We start from the raw sequence: 17,670 nt of genomic DNA, 5'->3' as shown, positions 1-17,670 counted from the left end.
TTGGGCTTTTCCATGTCTTTTGTCACCTGTAGTGGGGTCAAGCATCTAGGTAAAATGTTTACCAGAGCTGAACATTTTGTACAGAATTACAATTAGCTTCCCAATGACTGGGTTTTATCACTGCCATCACTCTTGCCAATTTGAGGGGGCAAGCTAAGTAATAGTAAGCTGCCCTGCCAGTTAGCAGTTGAGAGCCCCAGCATTCAGGTACAACACTGTTCTGTAAACCTGCAAGATCTCACCTGTCCTACCAAAGGCTCTTTTTCATAATCAGACCTTCCCACTAGGGTTAAATTCCTTAAGGAAATGCAAAGTACAGACATGGTACTGTCCTGAAAGCATACTCCAGAACTCAAAATCCTAACAGATTTAGGTATCTCTCCCAACCACTGATCCTCATCTGAGTCATTTTGATGAACCATTCCTTTGTGCTGCAAAGCTTTCACTTGCTGCTTGCAGAACAACAGAGAGAAAAGGTGTGCTGGGTGGGAACACACCATCAAACAGGAAAAGCGAGAAACTCCAAAACAAATTTTGCCTCCTGATGCCAAGTGAAGCAGGTAGCGTTTTGTGGTAATGCTGTCAATCAGACCTGCCCTGCCTTTGGGTATTGTAATCAGTAGGAGATCAGGGCTTCTCACCAGCCTGTCCTTTGGGACTGAAAGCAGCACATCCAACTCCTACCAGCAATGAACTTGTCAGAACTCAGCCAAAAATGCTCAGCTCTTGCTGACATTTAACTCTTCCCTTCCATCTGCAGTGATAACAAGAATGAAGACACACTCTTGTCAATAGTACCTGGACAGCTAGTCTGTTTTGTGAAAATAAATTTAGAGCAACCTTCAAATAGCTTCTTTTTCACCAGAATGTTTCTTGCTACTGGTCCTTGACAATAGTACCTGGGATATAAATGGTGTTCTGCTACTATCCAGGGCTGTCCCACTTTAGTAAAAGAGGACATAGTCAGGCCACACAGAGACATTCAGTACACCTCTTAATAATGCATGGATTTAATCTAGCACCTCATTTTTTAGAGGCAAATTGTTGGCACACCAGCAACCTGAATCATCTGTGTCGTGAAGGAGTGAGGCTTCATTTGGAAGACCCAAAGAAAAAAAAAGACTTGGCGTTTTTCAGTGTTTAAGGTGGGAAATAACTCCTGACACTTGCTACTGGAAAGTTTTAAATAAGTCTTTATTCATTCAGATAACAGAGACATTGATCAATGGCTGTCTTGGGACCATGCACATATTACAGAGGAACAGAGTACAGTTTGCTATCATACAACCTAAAGAAAGGTTGGCTGTGGCTGAAAATCAAGAGTACACTGCCTGTTGGGGTGGATATTTAGCTCTATATTAAATCTCTAGTGCCACATCAGTCAAGCCATTCCTATGTCTTTATGCTTTTAGTATTTGTTCTTGTGTCATACAAAGGTAGCATCACTGATGTTAGTTGAATAGGTGAAGTACTCAGTATTGGCTCAGGTTTGTTTCACTGACGTCAATGGTGGCTTAAGCAACATAATTAAGCCCATTTTTACCACTTCTGAAAGCTCCCACCGACTGTGAGATTCAAAGCATTGTTCACCTCTGTTTAAATGCCCCTACACCTCAAAACCAGCTTGTTCGGACCCACAGCACCTGATTCCTCTGTTTTCTAGCTCTCATGAGCATCCTCACTTTGGCGCATGCTATATTACCTCTCTCATGATCATCAAAGGTACAGGACAATCTGCACTAACTATGTCTATGGATATGTGAAAGTGGGAGTCTAAAACCAAGTGAGGAATTCTGGGTGGGAGTATGGGATTAGAAACTTCTGAGAGACAAATCAGCAAAAGTAAGTGGGAGACTTGAGGTGGGAGGGAGAGTTGGGCTGGGCTAGAAGTTTGACAGAGCATATAGAGTACTGGCCCTGCAGAAGAGACAGCTACAGAGGCCGGAGCAGGTATAAGAAGCTAGGGATGGGAGAGAACCAGGCTGAAGGGTCTAGGGCAGTTGAGGGTTGAGAAATAGATAGAAATGTCTAGAAACATCCACGTCCTCTAGTTAGACTCTTGGCCAGACCAGAAGCCAATGGACAGACTCCGCTATGTCTTCTATCTTCAGTGTCTGGCAAATGTGAAGAAGACAAACCCGCTGCTGCCAGTATGTCCTCTGTTAGCTCAACCCAAAGAGATTTGTGCTGTAGTCCTAAAAGCTCCAAGTTGTTTGACTGTTTTTACACAGAAGAACAGACCCTCCATGGATTTCTAAAGTACTAGACAATGCAGACCCCAAGTGGAAAAATGAGTATTAATGCAACGTGGAGCTCTCTGTGGTGAAGAGCACAATATCTCCCATGGCTTCTTTTCCACACTTTTCCAAAATACTGATGATTAGCCTTTGATCCTATTTTTTACATTTCAAAATTGACATTCCATAGGAAAGACGGGTGCAAAACAGAGGTCCCTGTGGAGCTAGAGCATCTCAACCTTATCCAAAGATTCACTTGGTCTCTTTCACGCTGTGTTGTCATTTGCCACACTCCTTTCTTTCTTCTTGACTGCTTCTCTTGCCTTGAGTATTGGAAACCAAAAGTTGACCTGGAAAGATAGAAGTATGCTGCTATGATCATAGTATTACTGAGTTAGAGTTTGCCCAGACACTAGCATCCTGTGTAGTCAGCATTGAAGGCTATTAAAAAAAATCCAAATCAAACTATATGTGTCTGCAGTATCTATATAGATTTTCCATAAATATATGCATGTTTGTTATTTCCACTAGTGTATATATGCATATATATACAGGACAAATGTTTTTGCAAGTAAAAAGTTCTGTTTCCTAATGGTATTTGCAGTTGCACTCCTACTGTGTTTTAAACCAGAAATACATCACCTTCCATTTTGCTAAGCAACAACTCAACATCTTTCTCAACATTAAAAGGCTGCTCACAAATGCCTAACATTTGCTGTCTAGACTTCAGGAATACCCTTTGTGCTGGAGGTGCTTTTCATATGTTCATGAAAACCAAGTTTCTTCTCTGGAGAGCTCTAAATCTGAGGAGTATTTTCACGCCAGCACGTAGTATTTGGGTGTACCCATGTCATATCTGATGCATGTGTGTTGAAGGACAGAACAAACAGTTATATGATCTAATCTCACCAATAGGCAACCTGTCTCTGGCATCTGTGCAGGAGAGCACTGGGGAAAGTCTATTAGCACATAATTGAAGTTAACAAGTGTTTAAGTATTTCCTGGATCTGGCTACCACCCTGAGAGAGGGAGATTTTTTTTTTCCCTGAAGCTGATGGCTTACCGTTCTAGCAAACATGTTTTTCCCAGTTTTCTCTTGTAGCTTTGCTCTTTTCTTGAGTAATTTTGCATGCAAATAATGTATCCGTTTCATCTCAGTGTCGGGATAAAATGAAGTTGAAATGAGTATTTTAAGTTGGGTCAGGAGGCCAGAGAATAACCCAAAAATGATTAAGAAGATGATGATGACTCCAAGCTGGATCCATGTTGTGGAGAGAGCAAGCTCTGGCTGAGGGATGCAGTCATGCTTAAACAAAGAGATCTTGAAAGGATTAGTCTTTTCAATATGCTCTCTCATACCAAAGATGAAGCTGTTCTCATTCCTCTGCACAAGAAAAGGGGAAAAAAAGAGAGTTGGTTGTAGTACTGATTCCCTCCTTTCTTAATATTTCTCCCGCTGGACATTCATATTTACAAAGGACCATAAATCATCTAGTCCATCCAGTGTCTATATATGCTATGCTCATAACAATATATTTATTGGATATTTATAAATGTTTCAGACTGCATTATCACCATTTGTTTTGGGAGACTGTCCCACAATTTGGACTATTAAGAGCCTACTTTCTCAGTGGCTCTGATAGACAAACATTTAGCTAATCTGACTATAATGATTTAATATATTCCCTCTGTCCTCTGTCCTTATTGATCCTCTGTCAGAGGGTCCTTCCTTCAGAGTAAAACAGCAGAGCAGAGTGTGCCCATCCCTTTGGTGGTGGGTCAGTACGTGACCAGCAGTGCTTCCACACCCACCTAGGCAGATGTTCTGACCACAAGGTTGTCACACAAAGCCACCTCTAATAGGTGCCTTTGCTTAGAAGAGCTGATGTCTTGCACTGCTTGTGGACTGAAATGCTGGAAGAGAGGGTCTAAATTAGACATGCTGTTGGGACCGGTATTTCATACTGGCAGGCAACTTTCTGCTCTTTGTGTAGGAACACTGTAGGGACACTGAATCACCCAGCCCTCTTTTCTGACTGTGTCAGGGGGATATGTAACTCTTCCCTGTGGCTCTTCTAACCACCGTACAGAGGCCAGGCACTTCGCTTACATGCTCATTGGAAGAATCAGGTGCCCAAAGCATGCTACCTATTTTCTGCCTGTTAGCCATTTCTTGACATTATCCTGTTCCATTCTATCTCAGTTGTCCTGGTTTAACCAGGATAGGGTTAAGTTTCCCCAGCAGTGGGGGGGAGCTCTAGCCGGGTTATTCAGATACCATGCGGACGTCACATCCTGGCAGGTCACATTTCCCTGGCGCAGGAGCGCGGTGCACTCGTGGTTTTGTACATCGTGCTTCTCACTGCTGTATTTGGTAGCTATTTTGCTCTGTTCATTGCTATCACTATTACTGTTATTATTATTGTTGTTGTTTGTTGTGTTGCTATTGCACTGTTGTATTAAACCTTTCCTTATTTCAGTCTTGGGGCTTTGTATTTCACTCCCTTTGTGGGGGAGGGGTAGCGGCCGCGTGGTCTCAGACCCCAGCAGGGGCTAAACCACCACATCAGTACATTTTGTGCCTAATCTGAATCAATGTTTAAGCAAGGAAAAACTGCATTAGGAACTCAATATGGAACAGGGGTATAAGTGCATGAAGAACTTTACTGGTCATACTAAGAATAAACATCTCAAGAAGTTGCTGAGTCTGTCCTGCTCACCCAGCCAGCTTTCTAGACTCCCTGAGATCAGCAGCCCTGAGGCTTTTTATGACAAATCTGTTGAGATTGAATTTTACATTTTCATGTGACTAGCCTTCCTTGGGCAACTAGAAACAATTTTCTGTTTTGGGAGAATCAAATAGGTTTCCACTGGAGTGAACACTGCACCACATAAAGAGAGCAACTTCATAGTACAGGACTCATGAATCAGCCAGACAGGGTCAGGCTCGGGCCCTCTGTCCACAGATGGTGGGACTCAGCTCCTTTTTTGCCCTGACTTGGGTCACACCCAAGGCAGGTGTCGTGGTTTAAGCCCAGAAGATGACTGAGCACCACACAGCTGCTTACTCATTCCTTCACCCCCAGAGATTGGGAGGTGAAAATAAAACAAAAGGCTCAGGATCAAGACAAGAACAGGGAGGGATGACTCAGCAGTTATGGTCACAGGCAAAAGACAGACTCTATAGGGGAAGAAAAAGATCATCAACTTAATTTGAACACCACCACCAACAACAACACTAATTTACCAATCAAACAGAGTAGGACAGTGAGAAATACAACCAAATCTTAAAAACACCTTCCCCCCACCCTTCCCTTCTTCTCAGGCTCAGCTTTGCTCCTGATTTCTCTACCTTCTCCCCTCCAGCAGAGCAGGGGCCAGGGAATGGGGGTTGCCATCAGTTCATCACCCATTGTTTCTGCTGCTCCTTCCTCCTCAGGGGGGAGGACTCCTCACACTCTTCCTCTGCTCCAGCATGGGGTCCCTCTCACAGGAGACAGTCCTCCATGAACTTCTCCAACATGAGTCCTTTCCACAGGGCTGCAGCTTTTCATGGACTGCTCCAGAGTGAGTCCCTTACATGGGGTGCAGTCCTCCGAGCAACAGACTGCTCCAGTGTGGGCTTACCTCGGAGTCCCGGCCTTCTTTGGGCGTAGCCATCTGCTCCGGCATGGGGTCTTCCACAGGCTGTATGTTGGCATATGCTCCACTGGTGACCTCCATGGGCTGCAGGGGAACCTCTGCTCTAGTGCACCTCCCTCTCCTCCTCCTTTCTTCAATTGGCCTCAGTGTTTTCATAGGTATTTCCCTCACAACTCCTTCTCCTCCCAGATTCCCCTTCCTAAATACATTATTGCAGAGGTGCAGCTAGTATCACTAATCGGCTCGGCCTTGGCCAGAGACGGGTCCAACTTGGAGCTGGGGGAGCTTATGGAAGCTTCTCAGAGGAGCCAAGCCTGTAGCCCCCTTTCCCCGCTAACAAAACCCTGCCACACATGAACCCAACACAGCAGGTCATGATAAGGGGCTGTCCTCAAGGTACAAAGGATAGAAACACAGGCAAAACCACACACAGCAGTACACAGAGAATAGCTGAGGCTACAGCAGGTTGCTTACAGTTGTGTTCAGTTGGATTTTTAATATCTCCAGGGATGGAGACTCCACAACCTGTCTCAGAAAGCTATTCTAGTGTTTGATCACCTGAAGAGTAAAAAAAAAAAAAAAAAAAAAAAAAAAATCTAATGTTGAAATGGAATTTCCATTAATTTGTGCCCATTGCTTCTTATCCCTGCACTGGGCACCACTGAGAAGAGTCTGGCTCCTCTTTCTTACACCCACACCCCATAAGGTATTTTATACACACTGATAAGAAACTCCCAAGCCATCTCTTCTCCAGCCTGAACAGCCCCAGCTCTCTCAGCCTCTCCTCACATGACAGATGCTCCAGCACTTTAATCATCTTCTTGATCATTTTCTCAACTCACTCCAGTATATGCCTCTCTTGTACTGGGTCTCACCAGTGCTAAGCAGAGGGGAAGGATCATCACTCTCATCCTGCTGACAACACTCTGCCTAATGCAGCCCAGGATATCTCTTTATTTGCCAGAAGGACACATTGCAGGCTTGTGGTCAACGTGGTGTCCATCAGAACTCTCAGGGACTTTTTTTGCAAAGCTACCTTCCATCCAGTTGGACCCCAACACATATAGTGCCTGGGGTTATTTCTTGTCAAAGACAGTAAGACATGGTATTTTCCTTTGCCGAACATTGTGAGGTTCCTGTCAGCCCAATTCTCTAGCCTTTCCAAGTCCCTCTGAATGGCAGCCCAATCCACTGGTGTTTCAGCCACTCTTCCCAGTTCTATATTATCTGCAAACTTTTGTGGCTACAATCTGTTCCTCTGTTCAGGTCATTAATCAAGAAGTTAAACAGTATAGGTTCCAGTGTCAACTCCTGGGTGACATCAGAAGATACTTTGTGCCACTAATCAGAATCTTTTAGGTTCAGCAGTTCAGCCAATTTTTAGATCACATCATTCTTCATTTATCTAGCCCATGCTTCATCAGTTTGTCAATGAGGATGTTGTGGAAGACACTGTCACAAACCCTAATACATGCAGAATCAGCATCCACTGTTCTCTCTTCATCCAACAATCCAGTGATTGTATCATAGAATGCTGTTAGGTAGATTAAGCATGATTTAGCATTTATAAATCCATGCTGAATACTCCTAATAGTCTTCTTGGCCTTCACGTGTTTGGAAATGGCTTCCACAGTTATATTCTCCATCACTTTCCCAGGGATCAAGGTGAAGTTGACCAGACTGTAGTTCCCTGGATCCTCTTCCTTGCCCTTCCTGAAGATGAAAGTGACAGTTGCTTCTTTCCAGTCCTCAGGAACCTCTCCCAGGTGCCATGACCTTTCAAAGATAATCAAGAGTGGCCTCACAGTGACATCAGCCAGCTCTCTCAGCACCTGTGGGTGCCTCTGCAGGTGGGGACCATCAGGTCCCATGGACTCTGTTTAAATGTTCTCTAAGCTGATCCTTGTTCCAGACTTGCTCTCTGGTCTCAGAGGCTTGGGATTCCTGATGGCTGGTCTTCCTAGTAAAGGCAGAGCTGAAGGTGACATTGAGTACTTTGGGCTTTTCCATGTCCTTTGTCACAAGGACCCCTAGTGCACTTAACAGTGGACCTGTATTTCCCCATGTCTGTCTTTTGCTGTTGATAGACCTGTAGAAGCCCTTTGTGTTACCCTTTGCCTGACTCCCCTGATTCAGCTCCAGGTGTGCTTTGGCTTTCTTGCCTGCATTTCTATAAAATCAGTGTCTCTATATTCCTCCTGGGCCCCCTGTCCCTGCTTCCACCTCCTCTATGCTTCTTCTTTACATTTGAGTTTTGTCAGGAGCCACTTGCTCATCCATGCTGGTCTCCTGCTGCTTTTGCTTGATAAAGCTGGCATGAATAATTCTTGATCTTGGAGTAGGTGATTTTTGAATATCAACCAGCTCTCCTGAACCCTTTTTCTGTCAGGGACCATATTGCAGGGGACCAGGACCATTTCACATGCTGGTTTGGTGATGCTAGATCACAGCTGCTGTGCAGCAGCAGGGTTTATATGAGGTGTAAAGCCCCTTTAGCATGCATAGCAATCTGTCTCCTCAACATATCTCACATTAGACTGACTGACCAGATGATGAAAGCCTCTCTGCTTTTGCACAGGAATCTGAGCTCTCCCGGATGGGTCTGACTTTTTATACGTGTGCTTATTGCACAGTTACAGTGAATCCAATGACTTTTGCACCTATCTTCCTAACAGAAAATTCAACTAACAGTTAGAAGGGTAACAATTAGAAGTTGGCAGCCTCTGGCCTCTAGGAAAGTGATTTTCCATTGACACAATCTGGGGACCTTTGCTTTGCATCTGCCGTACGGATACTGCATTTTTCTACTCTTCATTAAGATAAAACTGGACAATAATTATATTTTTATCCCATGGAAGAGTTTGATATTTTGATATACAATACAAAGTATCATCATCTGAATTTGACCAGCAGCTTGACTTCATTTCAGCTAATTTCATTAGTAGTTCACATTTGCCTGAAGTGGTCCCATTCCTCAAGGATTCTATCCACTACATCTCCCTTCCCCTTCATGGTTCAGTCCCAACCAGATGAATGTCACATGACACACCAGGACCACCAGTCTGCCACAACACTGTCTAAGCTGACCTGCAATGATTTAGCAGTGTGTCATAGAAAACATGGCCTGGCTGAAGAAGCCAACTCAGAGGTTCAATATGTCATGTATGGAAAAGTGAGAATGAGAATCTCTCTGCCAAAGATTGTATGTCCTCTTCTGTTTGTTTGTTTCAATCAACATATTTATTGCATTGCTCACCTTAATAATCTTGCTCTGTGGAATTGCTTTTGGCTAGATGAATTTTGGGAGGATGGCAGAATTGGGAATGGATTCTCATTATTATGAGCTCTAAGAGGAAGTAATAGAAAATGCTGAGTAAGAAAAAAATGACAGAAGAAAGAGCATATATCATATTGTACTAACAGTCAAACATCTCTTTGAAATCTTATATCTTGAAAGTATCAAAGGGTTATATGCTTTTTGAAAATATTTTAAGCCTGATCTTGCAAGCTATCAAACTGGGCAGCTTTCATGTGCCCGCACAACATCACATGGGTCATACACTCCAGCGGTGAAATCTCCAGCTTTAGAACTATTCACAGACCCTGAGCAATCTGATCTGACTCTCAAGTTGTCCCTGTTTTGAGCATGAGGTTGGTCTAGATGGCCTCCAGACATCTCTTCCAACCAAATTACTCTGTGGTTGTCTATGCCGCTGATTGAGCTTGAGATTTTGTCAGTGTGTTATTATTATTTCATGTGTATGCAGCCATGCTTTTTTAAATTATGATCTCCTCACACTACTCAGCTAAAGAAAGGTAGGCATCTCTTACGTTGGTGTCACAGTGGCATTTTGACTATAAAAGTGGTGTTTCACAAATGTCAGGATTGTGAGTTTCCAATTTTAAGTTTCAGGTCTTCTCCACATATATAAATGGACAAATGAAAGTAATTCTTCCTATATTTACCATTTTCTAGAAATATGATGACATTTTGGAAGGTGCATAGAACTGTCAGATTCCATCCAACACACTTATCTGTAAAGGCAATGGCCTTTTTTGAAACAAATGATAATTTCATGAAAGAACTGATGGCTCATTGGCTGTATGCCTGCTCCTGCAGCTGCTGAAGATGAAGACAATTTTTCAACACTAAACTAAGAAATATAAAATACTGATAAGTACTTACTTGCTGAAAGAGGCTGAGTTGAATCTCTAGATCCGGTACTTCTCGGAGATGTTTATTCACAGAATTAATTAACCAATAAAACAAATAATCCAGTGCAGCAAACAGAAGCCAGATGCAAAGATGAATAATTACAGGGAGAAAAAAATGCTGCATGTTTTTTCTGTCCTTCCTTGTGAGGCAGAAAGATGGAATTGTCACATAATCTTTTTTCTCTTTTCTGTTAAGTGGCAAAAGACAGGGTCTTTGCTGTTGCTTTTGGTGCTCATCAAATGCAATGAACTGTTTTGTGATATAAATATTCTTAAATTTGGCACTGTGAGGGCCCACAAATTTTTTGATAAAGAGGCCAGTTCCAAAAGAAGCTAGAAAAATCCCCACTGCAGGCAATACTTTCTGGCCTATATAGGGCAGTATAGTCAGCATAAAAGATATCTGGTTAGCAACTCTCTGGATTTCTTGCTTTGTGTCATTTAGCTCTTGTTTTAATGCATCATCTAAAATCGAATAAGATGATGTGAATTCATGCCTTAGGAGCACTATATATTTAAATAGTTCAGGGGAAAGCTTGGCCATCTCGTAAATCCATTTTACTGCATCAACATAATATTTTATCAAGTCAAATTTCTCATACTCTAAATGACAGGTTATACTGTCTGCAAGAACCTTTAGGTTATGAAAAATATTTTGGATGTTGCCAGCCACCACGACACCTGTGCCAGCAGTAATAAGAGCATTTCTGCCATTTTGCAATCCACAAGAAAGAAGAAACAGGACGCTAAAACAGCGCAGGTGTTTGAAACATGAGAGTGCAATAGAAAGCGAGATCCAGATGAATCCAGAAATCAGTAAGGAACCCAAAGGGTAGTGTGCCAGGGAGAAGTGCATGCCAAGGAATAAGAGAAAGCTTGAGATGAAGCCAACTGCAGAGCAAACTGCAAAAAGTTGCATCAGATACTTCCAGCCAGGCTTCCTTTCAGATATAAAAATTCCCCATGCATTCTGGGCTATCGAGACAAATGTTCGCATTTTCTTCTGATTGTTGCCGACACCGCGATGGCATAAAGTAAAAGGAAAGGAAAAAAAAAATACTGTTAGTTATAGGGTCATGCTACTGACAATGATGTACTTTTAACTGAACCACCCCATGTGAGACCCAAATCTTTGTCCCCAGTATCACATACATAAACACGGAAGAGGTGACTCTAAGAGGTATTCTATCTTTTTTCCAAAGTATTTTTGTCCCTTTACTTTTTGTTCACTTTGATTTCTCATTTGCTATGTATACACAGAGGTTCATATGTACATATATGTGTATGCATATGTATGAGAGGGACGCAAGCCTCTCGTAGTACCCGGTGCTTCCCCACACACGCTAGCTTTGCCTTACAGGGGCACCAGGAGGGGAAAGAGGGGAGCATAGACACTTCCCATGGGTACCCTGATGCAGGGCAGTGCAGCTCGTCCTGCAGAGACCATCCAGAGCAGCTGCCAGGGAGGGAGGAATGGGCAGAGCAGCATGTGAATGCTCCCCAGGGATGGGGAATGAAGCTCTCCTTTTTCAGCTGGAGGTAGGTCAGTACAGAGGGAAGAAAGTGTGTCTCAGAGGGATCATTCTTTCTTTGGGTCTCTCCTGGGATAGCACAGCTACAAATTGGTCCATATACACTTTTAATACCAATTGCTTGTACTTGTCACCATCTCTCCTGCCTACCAGCATGCCCATACTGTAAATTACAGAGTATTTCTGTGAGATTCAATTCAGTTAGATGGGAGACAGTCCAGTGCTCACATCTTTCCTTCTTCTTTTACAATATAATATTTATAGTGTAATTTTTCCAAAGATGCAAGATCAATTTATATTCATATTATCCTTTTAATATACTAGAACAAATGAGATACTAATTAAATAAAATAAACTGCTGCAATTTTATTTTACAATAAAGAACAGTTGTCTTCGCAAAATCATCCTGAAGATATTACTTTGTCTTTTGTTTAGCTTGAACACAGCAGGTAGCCAGGAACTAAACCATTATTTTGGACACATACTGCATTTTACTGGCATTTGACTTTATGAATTCTGTGAGCATTCACTTAACCATTTTCCCCTTCCTCTCATTGTAGTTAGCTATTAGTTATGTCATTGTTGGCTTTGCATGCAGCGGAAGCTAAGGATGATTGGAGGAGGCATCTGACCCCAGCTGGGACCTTCTTGGACTGCTGTGCTCAGTGTGCTGCTTTTCCTTAGCCTCACTTGGGCCTGATCCTTTCTAGTGCTGAGGACTATCCTGAAAGATGCTGAGTGTTTTTGGTGCTTAACTGCTTCATCAGGGATTAACAATGGGCAATAGGTCTCAGGGTGGACTCAGTCCCTGGCACTATCACCACTCTGCTTGGGAAGGTTGAGGAAATTACTTCTCTCCAGGGCCTCAGTGAACAGCTGTAAACAGAGTATAACAGCAATTAGCAGCTCCTTTACAGGAGTGAAATTCATTAATTACTGTCCCCGAAATATGTAGAAGTCACCATATGTTTGGGAAAGTGGTGCAAGCGAAATGGGGGGTAGAGGTAGCACACAAGCCACTGGACTCCAGCTTTGCCATGAGTAGAGCTGTCCTCTGCTTACATGGATGGCTTGCTTTGCCCTCTTCTTTCCGAACTAGAAATTAACGAGGCATTTTTAGGAAACATAATTAAAATGGAGATGTTCATAATCCTGGAGTCAAGCAGAACCAGACTTAACAGCCAGCAAACCCTGCCAGCACATCCTGAACTTTCTAGATGAGATCATTAAACAGTATCTGTCACCAGATCTTATTTGTAGATCTAAGAAAAATTGCCCTGTACAGTGAATAGATATGGAGTTCTGTTCTTGGTTTAAGAAGCCATAAAAAAATCAAGTGCAAAAAAGTTAGCATTTATGTAATATCATGCAAAAAAAATCCACGTGAGAAAGTAACATATTTTGAGCTTTCTTTTGCAGCACTGATCTCACAGCTGTTCTTAAGTGTAGTTTTTGCATGGTTTTGTGTGTTTGTATGTGTGAGTATGGTGTATTCCCGTTAGTGTGTATAAGCATTTGGTAAATGGCTGCAAAATGTGACTGGGAGTTTGACATGACTACATCTAAGAATTGGAGAGACAGTCAAGAACGAAGCCTTAGAATTAACAAGAGCCATACTTCTAGACCAGGAAGCTGAAGACTTGAAAAATATGGACAGAACTTGAAAATAATCAAAATATCTCCTTTACTGGGCAGATTCAATGCTGTTACGTGAAATCTCTGTACTACTCAGCACATACATGGCATGTTTGTCCCTAACCTGCACAAACCCGGTTTTAGGGCAGGAAAGGCATCGTAAGGAGCCACTGAATTTTGGAGACTGTGGCACAGATACTCAGGTATCTCAGCATGATCACTGAAGGTCAGAAGGAAGCATTCCCATATGCTGCAGAGCCCATCTCTGAGCTCAGCAGCCACTGGGGTCAGAGTCAGGCTCACAGTGTGTATCTCTGTGGCTTGTCTGACACCTCCAATTTCCCCCATAAGACACCAGCAACAGACATCGATATTCAACATAGAAGAATCACACAAAGGATGAAAACTCTAAACCTAAAAAAATGTGGAGGCTGAAAATTCTGGTATCAGCAGGCACTTAAACAGCTGTGAATGCTTAGGAAGGGAAAATAACACTCTGGCTCAGAGGTAGAAATAAATCTTTCTCTCAAGTAAAGAGGCTAATTCAGCATTTAAAGAAATAGTAAATCTTCAGAGTTTTTTGGAATGATTCCTCCTGAAAGCATAAATCACAAAAGCTCTCCTGAAGCTGTTAGGTGCCAATATGAATTCTAACAGGAGGCTGACAAGAACCAAACCTTCATTTCAATTGCAGTCTGAAGCAAAGTATTTTTTCTTCTGTCCAGTAACATGAACTAATGTAGGGGCTGCTGCCATTATTTATGTAGCATAAGAACAGAATTATTCTTGGAAAGCAGTTTCTAGCTCTTAAGGGCCAGTTTCTTTCCACCATAGTTTCTCATGATGTATGCCACAGAGGGGAGCTGGAAACTCTTGTACTCTAGCTCTGCCTTTGAACCCGATTTTTCTGTAGGGTCCAAGGGGAACGTCTCTATGCCTTTGTTTCCCTCTCCAGGAATTACTTACTCAGATCTGGAAGTGTGATATTTATCTGCCATATGGCATGCTGGCAGGAGTAATTATAAGAAAAACATTCCCAAAAGGAGCCTCTCCAGCAAGGATTTTGGGCCATACTTCTTAAAGCTCATGATGTACTGAAATTAATGCAATATAATTAGGGGTATTTTCCTAGTTTCATTTTAAAATAAAAGTAATCAGAGGATAAGTACATAGCATTAAGAGTCCCTAGAAAATGTCTTTCCAGGTCAGCCGTAAGCTCTGTACTAGAGCTATGTCATTTTTATACAGTACATGTTCACACCGTGTAGGACTTCTTCCCTGCCTGCTATGGACACTCTTCCATCTTCATTGTCCAAGAAGTTGTAGCCATCTTCACTACCAGTTTGGTCCTGTCCTAGCCCCTTGCTCACCTCATATCTGATGATGGCTTACTACAGATGGAATAGAATAGAATAGAATAGAATAGAATAGAATAGAATAGAATAGAATAGAATAGAATAGAATAGAATAGAATAGAATAGAATAGAATAGAATAGAAAGAATAGTTCAGTTGGAAGGGACCTACAATAACCATCTAGTTCAACCGTGATAGACTGAAACTCCTTATATTTGCAGGTAGTATTTCTGAAACCTCTACCCAGGCTACTGCTTGTTTAGAGGTGATTAACAGGCCAACATTTCTAGTTTACGGACTAGCCACGCATGCAAACTCTTTACCAATTTTTAATGTAACAGAAGAAGCAGATGTTTCCTAAAAACTTATAGTGAGAAACAGAGTGGGATTTACTAAATAATTAGCTTTTTTAATAGAGATACAGCTGATTTGGCAAAGCATGATCAACTGAGTCAGATCTTTAAGTCTACTTTTAATTACCTCAGACAAAGCTTGGGAACTACAAGTCCCATTGAGTTAGGACTGCTTAGTACCACCCAGTTTTTGTGCCCACACACAAAGTCTGACTCGACTTTTCTCCACGCAGCACTGTTATTTGAGCTGATCTCAGGAAGAGTACAGCAGTTTGCAGGCCCTTTGCCCTGCACAGCGCACAGGTTCCTCATACAGAAAAATAAAGTCTTGTTCAGAGAGACATTAGGTTAAATGGGAAACTTATATCCCATTGATGCTAAAGCTTTAGCTACACAGTGATCTTCATAAATCCTCTGGATTTTATACAGGAATTAAGAAAGAGAAAGCACACAATAAGAATATAAAACCAACTATTTCCTTTTTTGGCAGTTTCAGCAGCCTTCTCTCCTAGCCTGGATCAGTTACGTTGAAATGTAAGAGAATTACTTCCCTTTTTTAGATACCGTCAGAAAATACAGTGCTGAACTATGGTTTAGTAAGAGGCAAAAATACAGGAGGGAGTCCCACATGGTTTCCTTTGGTCAATGCAGGACATGCAGCAAAGAAATAAAAGCCCAATCAAAAATCCAGCAACATTACTGTAATTATCCCTAGGGCTTCGCTGAGACCCCTGTCATTTCTCATGTACACATTATTTCCTTTTAACTGCAGGGGGAAGGAGAGGGAATGGTACTAAACACAACAAACACAGGCGAGGAGTAAAATATCAAATCAAATGTGTGCACACAGGAACTTTAAATACTAAACAACACAACAATGCAGATAAAACAACAATTTATACACATACAAAAACAAACAAAAATAAAAACTGATCGAGATCTCTTTTTCTTCATGTATTTAAAATACATGGTTCAGGAAAATTCTGAACGCTTCAGGGTATTATCAGGTCTTTAGGATGCCACAAATTGGTTAAATATCATCTAATATCAGATGTCTATAGCATTGAGGGTTGGACTAGACCATCTTTAAAGGTCCCTTCCAATCCAAACCATTCTGTGATTCTGTAATGTCCACATCTGAGCTATCTGTCTTTATGTCAGTGAGGAGAAAAAGGCAGTTACCCACAGACATACTTCAGACCTGTTTTAGAAGTCCACCCTCATGTGAGATGGATTGCATCCTATGGGAACTTTTTCTCTATCTCAACTATGAAAAGAGTCTGGATTACTCAGAGGTATCCAAAGCCAGGTGAGATGAACCTCTCCGTATGTTTCTCTATTGCAAACACAGGTTATATTTGACTGAGCTGGGCCCTCAGAGCAGGACACAGAAAATGTGTTGTGAGCAGCAATAGAAAATGGACAGCTATGGAAGGAACATGGAACAAGAAATCAAATTTTCTCACTTATACTGCTTTGGGCTGTATTACATTTGGAAGCTCTGATGCAGCACACCCACAGACATATTCTTCCCTTAAAGCACAGGCAGGAATGGAGGCAGTTTGGGAAACCCAAATGGTAGTTTGCCTATTGACAAAAACAACTCTACAAAACACAGAAATTTCCAGTATGCGGGATGGAAAGGAACATAAGAAGTTACATAGTCCCTTCTCCTACACATAATATTACTATACATAGTTTTGGGAGAGCTTAGGACTAAATTGTTTCATGAACTTTAGGAATAGACCCTCCAATCAGTAAGGTGACAATTAATTTAAAGCAAATCCTTTTACCTGAGAACAGCTAACTCAGTCCATGATTACTATCCACAGTTCCTTGATATTAATCCTAAAGCATTACTTACAGGCCCTCCTGTAAAGCGCATGAAGGATCTTCACAGTTCTGTGTGTTTCTTGATTTTGGTGAGGAACTGAGAAGGGCACCAGTAAAAAAATTTCACATGAGTAATATTTTTCCCATACCCTCCCTCAATGAGTCAGGCACACTACAATTTTGAAATTATTCTGGTTTTGACAGAGATTAATGAGGAAATAACTTATGCACAAGACCAAAATAGTATATAATTTGCAAGTGCCACTTTCCACCTTTCTTATGGCAGAGTAATAGATATCAGCAAATGAGTTCATGGGTCTAGATTTCAAAGACTTAATTTTATGTTGAATAATGTCTTAAGTCTAAAACTTCTAAGCTATTTTGGTGCTTCCCATTGAAACTATCAGCAATTCAGTGCCCAAATAACTTTGAAGCTCTAATCGTTTTTACTATACAAATGTTCCTACTGAGATCTGTGCACATATTTCTGTACAATCTGTCAGAATATGGCCCTTAGAATGATACCCACCTTAAATATCCAACAAAGACACTCAAATTATGTGCAGCAAGTCCTTGGTAAATAAAGATAATTGATATACAGGAGGGTAGAGCTGCTATTCAGAGGAATTTTGACACGCTGGAGAAATGGATTGACAACAATCTCATGAAGTTCACCAGAGAAAATGCAAAGTCCTGCCCCTGGGGAGGGAGTTGGAGCTGACTGGGAAACAGATTTTCTGAAAAAGTTCTGGATCTCTTTGTGGGAAACAAGTTGAACGTAAGCCAGCAATTCACCCTCATGGCAAGGGTAGCCAATGGCATCCTGAGCTTATTACCATGACTCTTACCTGCAAGTCAGGGAAAGTGAT

General features: G+C 41.8%; 1 protein-coding gene across 1 annotated transcript; it reads right to left on the bottom strand.

Annotated features, from left to right (window-relative positions):
- Positions 1-1,177: 1,177 nt before the first annotated feature.
- DCSTAMP (dendrocyte expressed seven transmembrane protein) lies at positions 1,178-16,871 on the bottom strand. The gene is made up of 4 exons (XM_074886358.1): positions 16,833-16,871; positions 10,066-11,097; positions 3,301-3,621; positions 1,178-2,587 (listed from the first exon to the last, which is right to left on the bottom strand). The coding sequence occupies exons 1-4, from the start codon at positions 16,851-16,853 to the stop codon at positions 2,504-2,506; spliced, it is 1,458 nt and encodes a 485-aa protein (XP_074742459.1). The 5' UTR covers positions 16,854-16,871; the 3' UTR covers positions 1,178-2,503.
- Positions 16,872-17,670: the final 799 nt, after the last annotated feature.

The sequence above is a fragment of the Strix uralensis genome, chromosome 1 (assembly GCF_047716275.1).
Source record: "Strix uralensis isolate ZFMK-TIS-50842 chromosome 1, bStrUra1, whole genome shotgun sequence".
In the NCBI taxonomy this organism is placed as follows: domain Eukaryota; kingdom Metazoa; phylum Chordata; class Aves; order Strigiformes; family Strigidae; genus Strix; species Strix uralensis.
The sequence above is the reverse complement of the archived record's forward strand: the minus strand, read 5'-3'. Positions and strand labels throughout refer to the sequence as shown.

What these genes read in the sequence shown, in the direction of transcription:
- DCSTAMP (XM_074886358.1), bottom strand. Translation starts at nt 16,853, where the DNA reads ATGCGCTTTACAGGAGGGCCT. An exon ending in AACTCAGCCTCTTTCAGCAA is followed by an intron (nt 3,622 to 10,065) that starts GTAAGTACTTAT and finishes TTTCTTGTGCAG; the next exon opens with AGGAATGAGAACAGCTTCAT. An exon ending in AAAACATGTTTGCTAGAACG is followed by an intron (nt 2,588 to 3,300) that starts GTAAGCCATCAG and finishes CTATCTTTCCAG; the next exon opens with GTCAACTTTTGGTTTCCAAT.